At 35.9% G+C, this 7,501-nt stretch overlaps 1 protein-coding gene across 5 annotated transcripts; it reads right to left on the bottom strand.

The window, feature by feature from the left end:
- Nucleotides 1–422: 422 nt before the first annotated feature.
- Nucleotides 423–7,167, bottom strand: LOC113355975 (serine/threonine-protein kinase pakF-like). Of its 5 annotated transcripts, none has more exons than XM_026598963.1 (29): nucleotides 6,853–7,167; nucleotides 6,459–6,713; nucleotides 6,160–6,284; nucleotides 6,026–6,070; nucleotides 5,852–5,933; nucleotides 5,694–5,762; nucleotides 5,428–5,598; nucleotides 5,264–5,329; nucleotides 5,069–5,137; nucleotides 4,877–4,957; nucleotides 4,733–4,803; nucleotides 4,383–4,628; nucleotides 4,166–4,227; nucleotides 3,938–4,035; nucleotides 3,811–3,852; nucleotides 3,615–3,728; nucleotides 3,470–3,518; nucleotides 3,337–3,380; nucleotides 3,200–3,258; nucleotides 2,501–2,552; nucleotides 2,228–2,403; nucleotides 1,964–2,079; nucleotides 1,779–1,876; nucleotides 1,658–1,699; nucleotides 1,461–1,577; nucleotides 1,313–1,367; nucleotides 1,151–1,197; nucleotides 948–1,009; nucleotides 423–838 (listed from the first exon to the last, which is right to left on the bottom strand). In XM_026598963.1, the coding sequence occupies exons 1-29, from the start codon at nucleotides 7,132–7,134 to the stop codon at nucleotides 778–780; spliced, it is 2,856 nt and encodes a 951-aa protein (XP_026454748.1). In that variant the 5' UTR covers nucleotides 7,135–7,167; the 3' UTR covers nucleotides 423–777. The 5 variants fall into 5 exon arrangements, with proteins under 5 accessions (XP_026454748.1, XP_026454750.1, XP_026454749.1 ...); XM_026598965.1 differs by having other exon boundaries at nucleotides 1,982–2,079; XM_026598964.1 differs by having other exon boundaries at nucleotides 3,615–3,716.
- Nucleotides 7,168–7,501: the final 334 nt, after the last annotated feature.

Below are 7,501 nucleotides of genomic sequence, written 5' to 3'. Positions count from 1 at the left end.
GAAATCTTTGTTTTGAACCCATATTTAGTAATCTTGATGAATGATTTGACGCTACAAAAATAACTAAAATAACTCATTATCACAATGGATCGATAAGTTTAAGCCTTATTAACTTTATGATTTTGCTAATTATATTTATATATATGTGCTTAGATTAAATAGTATAGTATCACTCATGTAGTAATAACTAAAGAGTTCGGATATAATAGTCTTAAATATAATCTTAGAATCAAACTGTCAACATCGAACGATTTCCTTACCACAATGCAAGGACACAAACCATACCATAACGCCCTAAAGGAAGAAATGGTTTAACTTGAATGCTTTAAAAAGTTTATTAGTGTCAAATATTGTTTTGATGGTAAAATCAAAAGTACGTTTTAGGATATACATATACATATACATTAGTGTTAAAGCGGAAGCACATTAATAATAGGTTTGTATATTATATTATTATTATTTGAATTTAGCACTAACTGTGAACTAACTTTATCCTATGATACATAGGTTCTTCTAACTACGTAGAAATAAGACCAGAACAGGTAAGTACTGGATTTGATCGGATCTGAAACAGTCTTACTTAGTTCACCACAGAAGTCACACCTTGTAATTGTAATAAATTTTTGAAGGACTTCATAAATAAAAATTGAGCATTTCTCAACATTGTGATCACACCAGCATTTCACTCACTGTTAAGTAGAAAGTACCTATAGAAAATCGAAGAAAAAAAAAATGAACCTTAACCTAAGCTACCAAATACATGGAATGAACAAAATATCACAATGACACCTGAGAATCTGCTTTGCACTTCTCTAGATATTCTTTAACCGCTACAAGCCTGCAACAAGTAAATTAAACTTATGCCAATGGGACACATGACAAAGTTTTCATATAGTAGCGCGCATAAGATTTTCAATACAAATTTGGGCATAAAATATAACGATTACCTCATCTGTAACTCGTTTTTTTCTTGCTCGAGTTCTTTCGCCCTGTCACTAGACGCTTCCAACTAAAAGATAGGAAAAATTGAGTTGCATATCAGCATTTCGTAAGTTTTGATTTTTTAAAAGCATGCCATCGAATCATCAAATCAAATACACTAATAAAAAGAAACAATTAATACTAGGGGAGGGATAGTATCATCGTATACCAGCTTCTCTGTAATTTTTGGAACACTTGAATTATTTCCTCCATCAACTGTACGATTAACAATGAGAGAAAATAAGCAAGAGTTAGTAAGTGGCTTACATAATTTACGGGAAAAGATAAATGAAAAACTTTGAGGGGTAACAATATATATATATATAGCTACCTCTTATTAAATTACTGGATGATTGGTGTTGCTTTATCAACAGTAGAACATTTTCCTGTCATATGTTAAAAGATAAAATGAAGCATTATAAAAGGGGACGAAAGCGGTAGTGTTATGTTGTCCATCAGGAATAAAGTTGGGATCGTACTCTTTGGACAACATTTGTTTGCAAGATGAAAAACAAATGCGATGAACTTGAAACATCCTGGGGATTTGATGATGCAGCATCGAACTGGGGAGTTGGGGTAGGCGGCAGAGATGACACCTATACAAAACCTTAAAATTCATTAAGACGGAGTGAAGGCAGACATGAGGCACAAATTATTAACTCTTGAGTCAACTGACCTGGAAACTTGGATACTTTTGTAGGATGGGGGTTGATAATGCCTGAAAGTAATGGGTAATGGTTAAACCAGATCAAATTGTATATGAAACATTGCTAATCGTGTCGTGGTTTCCCTCTCACCTTTTCCAACTGAGGTTTTTCCGATGTCACTTTGAAACGTCCTTTTTGTTGTACAACCGGCCTTTCTGCCTTTTCATCAAAGTCCTCACCATTTGACGCTGTAATTACATAAACTCGTTCAAGGACGGGGTAGAAAATGCTTTAAATTGTAGGTACAAATTGGTTGTAAATCGAGAATAACTCACACATGTGAAAAATCTCACCACACATACATGATTTGGATGATTTTGAAAGAGTTTCAGGAACCGTCTCTTCAGCTGTTTGTGGGGTTACCCCAGTGCCATTTTGAGCTTGCTTGTCTCTGTACAAAGACATTTAACATGACCCAGATGCATAAATAGATGAAACAAATAGTGAATAGATAAGCTATCCCAATAAGTACCGGCCTCCTTAAGCGTATCTTCAAAATTAAAGTGACAACAGTTCACTACGCATATTGAGCATCTAACCTCTCATCTTCATATAAGGGACAAGAAACATCTTGTAAGCTGGCGTCTGATCCTCCACTTCTTCTAGCAGAACGAACGTACTGATTTTCAGAGCGCTTTTCGAGTCCATTGGTGTCGTTACTGAAACTTTCATTCCTTTCATGTTGAGTTTGATCAACGTGGCACTGCAAATCATCCTGCAATGCAAAGAGAACCAAAAGATAAACTACTCGTACCCGAATATCTAGAACCCCATACAGAGACAGAGGGAGAGAGAGAGTATTAAAAACACACCTGGATTGTTTTTGGTTTGAGCCTCTGGAACTCTTCAACAGAAGATATATGCCTGCAACAATCAACTCAAGAGGTAAAGCATTAGGACTATGTTGTGAAAGGCTAGGCACACGAGTTGCCCATGGGGCGCCTAGATAATAAAACGCCATAGGCGCAAAAATGTAAACACAGCATTAGGGTATAGACTTCGGGTATAAAACACAAACTTCGAGTATACAGTAAAACTTCTATAAAATATGACAGGAAGTACTTATGAAATTCAACAACCATTAACTAATTTGATATAAGTTTCTAGAAAATGAACTATTGGAAATTGTAAAAACATTAATATTATATTACATATTATATATAAGAAAGAAATCAACTTAATTTGAACTTCAAAAAAATCAAATTAGTATTCAATAGTATTTAGAAAAATTTTATATGTATGAAAATTATTTTTTGTTTTTTAATGGAATTATTATTTTATATAATATAATATTTGTGATCTATAAATGTTTAAGGAATTTTTTTGAAATGTATTGTATCACAATATTAAATCGAATTTCTTATTTTAATATAAAAGATCCGGTCGGGATCGGAAACTTTTATTATATTATATTTAAAAAGTTTTATTGTACACAGCTAAAGAATTTTTCAGTCCTCAAGCCATGTTGAAGAATCTGGGCATGCCCCAGTCATAAAGTTATCAACGGATACCTCCACTGCTCATTCATCTCTTGCAATAGTTGTTTTGTCCTTTCATGGCTCAACTCCAGCTGCAAAACAGACAAGAGTTACCGGAAACCATAAACAACGCTCAATTTAAGGTCCGGATAATATTAGATCATATGTACCAATGATTCTGTAATGTCTGGAGCTGTTGAATTGCTTCCTCCAGCTGCACAAGTAACCAACTAAATAAAAATCAAAAAACAAATATTGAATGAAATAACAAGGAAGACCTCGGGGCATGACATTTGCTTGTACCTGTTAAATTACCAGATGTGCACTGCTTCATTAACGACAAAATATGATCCTGGCGATGATAGAATAAAAGAATGAGAAACCAAATAAAAGTGGTAGCTACCAAAACTCAAATGATAAAGATCTATTGTGAAAGATAATGACGTACCCTTTGTACAATATTTGTCTGCAACATGATATCCAACAGTGAGAAGACTGACAAGTCGTGTGAATTTGATGATGCATCCAACTGTGAAGTTGGTGTAAGCGGCTGTGATATCACCTAGATAACAACTATCAAATCCTGAAAAGGGAAAAGGCTGGAATACAATAGCACGAAAACCTTAACTTCAAGGTTTACTGACCTGCAAGCTTTGACTCTTTTGGAGCATTGGGGTTGAAAGTGCCTGAAAGTAATTTGTGGTGATTACAACTATACGATTTCCCGACTGTATGGATGCAAAAAAATTATGATAGGGACTTGTTTTATACCTTTTCTAATTGAGCTTTTTCTGATGTCACTTTGAAACGTCCTTTTTGTTGCACAACATGCTCTCTTGCTTTTTCATCAAGGTCCTCACCACTTGATGCTGCAATTGAATGCTTCAGTTCACGAGACAAAGCAGGAAAATACTTCAAATACTAAAACCTGATTCTGGTTTTATCGAAAAACTCCTACATAGTAAAATAGGCAAGAAAAATATCTTCCATCATACATACATGGTGGTTTAGATGGTACGGATGGTGTGTCAGGAGCCAAGGAATTCTGATTTTGCTTGATGCTGGTACAGGAATTAAAAAACTTACGCGAATAAAAAAACAAAGCGCATAAAATGTCTATCATGTTTCTCGATGCCAGTAGTACGATGTTCATATTATGTTTTCATTTTGGATCGAAGCATCAGTAGCAAAAGCATACTTAAATGGGATATCAAACCTCTCATCTTCGAATGTGGGAATAGAAAGGTCTGGTAAGTTGGTGTATGATTCTCTACTCCATCTTGGAGAACGCATACTGTCGGAGCGTCTTCCAGCTCCATTGACCTTATTTTCTGTCCTCCCATTCCTATCATGTTCAACGTGTTCAATGTGTTTTGCAAAATCGTCTTGCAAAGAAAGGTGTTCACAATCTGAGGTAGAACCAGCCACACTTAAGTCATCCTCAGATTTGTCCCATCTACCCCTGGAGAAGGGAAACAATCAGTAGAAAGAGTGTGATGCGCACATACCAAATGATTCATGAAAAATACATAGTTCCAAAGAAAAGATGGCAATGTGCTTGTATACCTAAGAAAGTTTCCATTTGAATCGATTGGATGGAGAGATTCGGACCTATGGTGCACCATATCCACATTTTCCTGCACATTGTCTGGCATGAGCCTTACTTTTCCAATAACTTGTCCAAAACCACTTTAAAGATAGAGAACTTACTTTATCAGAAGCATCCATCAGAGAATTGGAGCTACCTCCTTGATCTAATTTATCAGCAATAGGTTCATCACCATCTTGAATCTACTACAATAAATAAAGGCATATATATCATGTGTGACACTAAACCTCCAGAAGCTATATGATACCAACAGGGCTTGGAAAAACATAATGCTGAAATTGACACGGTTATACCAGTGATGCCTGTGCTTTCATGTCTTCGACATTAAAATTCCAGCCACTGATTCCCCTTTTATATTCATTCTGTACATATTGGAAGCAAATTAAACATCAATACACGGCATTGCTAACATTGAAAGATATGGATAGGGAAAAGAAACAAATCTACAACTTATTTACCACCAGAGTAACGAATGAGTTGGAACAAACCTGGGATATTTCCTCTTTTTCACCGTCTGGCATTTTCTTTTGAGCAAGCATATCTTCATCCTTTTTCTAATATGAAGGTACAAACCGTTATTAGTTCAACCTGATATGTCAATGCATGTAGGCTTACAAGTTACAACATTATTACAAAGAACTGATTTTCTTACCTTCAACTCTTTCATACGATCTCCAAGCGTTGGGAGACCCTCTAATAGGGTACGGCAAATGTAGTCATTAGACCTAGCTTGCTTAAAGAAAGGATGCTTTAACAACTTACGTGCTGAAGGACGTTTTGAAGGTTCTTTTACCAAGCACTGAGCAATCATATTCTTGAAAGACTAAAGCAAAATAAAAGCCATTAGGAACATGCATCATTTTAGGAATATTGAAACTCAATGGCAATAAATTAAAACCACTCATGTCAATGGAGCACCTTCGAAAATTTCTTGTCCCTCTCATAGTCCAAGCCTGGTGGTGCATTTTGCAAAGTCATAAGTAAAACCTGATGAAAGATATACTTTATTTAGATTAAATGCAACTTCAAGGTTTCTATTTCATGATGCTACTAATAGCATGGAAATAAGCATTTACCTTCATTGGAGGATACTTTGAGAAAGGTGCGTGACCGTGAGCAAGCTCCAAGGCAGTTATACCGAAGGACCAGATATCAGCCCTGTAATAATACAGTGTACATACCACATTACCAATAGCTATTTAGGCTTGATCAGAATCAAAAGGTGTCAAAAAGATATTAGGGCCACTAACTTGAAGTCATAACCATTCAACTGCTCCATAACCTCAGGTGCCATCCTATGAAAGAAAAGTTTGACATCCCATGAGTAAATATAAAAAACAAATGCAACATGTGATACACAAAGTTATTAGCTCGAAAAGTATACCAGCAAGGTGTCCCTACGAAGGTGTTTCTAGTGCGCTGCCTATCACCAGAATCAAAAAGGCATGCCGAAACACCAAAATCTCCCAGCTTTATCGCACCTCGTGCATCAACTAGTATATTTCCAGCCTAAAAGAAACATGAAACAATAAGACACGATTTAAGGGAGCAGCAAACCTTCATAGCTACACAGAGTCTTGATACGCTGCACGCCTGTGAATGCAAGTTGCGTGTTTTCTTTATAATTCTTGCTAAACCTAAGTTTTAAACGTTCATACCCTATTTTGACTGCAAGGTACTTACCTTGACGTCGCGATGGATGTGGCCATGCTGATGAAGATACTCTAATCCCTTTAATATTTCACGTAAAATGGTTGCAATAACAGACTCCTTAAAACCATCGGGATAAGCAGATTTTAATATATGCAAACAAGAACCTCCTTCCATGAATGGCATGACAACCCATAAGTTATGATCACTAACAAAAGAACAGTACGCCCTCAAAACATTTGGATTGTCAACTAATATCATTGTTTGAGCTTCACGTGATATATTGGCCTATTATACGATAAACAAACAACTTAATATTAGAAGAAAAAAAAACAAGGTTAAAACTTATCTACAACATCTTAATATAAAAAGTATACCGAAATCGAAGAAGTAAAAAATATGTAGATTAAAGCATCAAGATTTTTACCAGATCGCTATTATGTCTTTCGAAATCGATGATTTTGATAGCAACGATTTCATTGTTCGGTATACAAATAGCTCGATAAACAGAAGCGCTAACTCCTTGACCTACTTCTTCGTATAGCTCGTAATGTTCGTTCCCAATTGGATACTTTCTCCTCTCCATTATTTCAACGCATTCTCTGGATAACGAAAGAACTAGAAGATAATTAAATGATTTTTTTCTAGAAATTGTTGATTTTTCTTTCCTTTGGGAATAGGTTTTCTCTGTTGTTTCTTTTTCTGCCATCCAATGAAATCCGCATCTCCTTACACGTCACACCCAAGGTCCGTAAGTTTGTCTTTCCCTCCCACACAACGCACGCCCTAAAACCTTTTGGTAATATATACACCGTGAGAATCTTCCAGGAGACACGGTTCCGGAGGCCCCATCTGGAGATAACAGAGAGGTGTACAAAAAATTAAAGTCCTCACGGTGTACAAAGAATTACTACTGATCGAAAACCTATTGGCCTTTGCACGGTTTGAATCTTTCGACCTTTGCACGATTTGAACCGAAAAACTCTTCATTTTGATGCATTTGTCCTGGTAGGACATATATGGTGAGTGCCTTGTTAAAAAAAAGACTAGTTTTGCTCCCGGTGCCCTCAAATATA

Source organism: Papaver somniferum, chromosome 3 (assembly GCF_003573695.1).
Source record: "Papaver somniferum cultivar HN1 chromosome 3, ASM357369v1, whole genome shotgun sequence".
Classification (NCBI taxonomy): domain Eukaryota; kingdom Viridiplantae; phylum Streptophyta; class Magnoliopsida; order Ranunculales; family Papaveraceae; genus Papaver; species Papaver somniferum.
The sequence above is the reverse complement of the archived record's forward strand: the minus strand, read 5'-3'. Positions and strand labels throughout refer to the sequence as shown.

Excerpts from the sequence above, each read along its gene's own strand:
- LOC113355975 (XM_026598963.1), bottom strand. The coding sequence starts at position 7,134 with ATGGCAGAAAAAGAAACAACAGAGAAAACCTATTCCCAAAGGAAAGAA. Across the intron at positions 4,629-4,732 it reads TCAAATGGAAACTTTCTTAG|GGGTAGATGGGACAAATCTG; the intron begins GTATACAAGCAC and ends TCCCTTCTCCAG. Across the intron at positions 1,700-1,778 it reads AAAAACCTCAGTTGGAAAAG|GCATTATCAACCCCCATCCT; the intron begins GTGAGAGGGAAA and ends CATTACTTTCAG.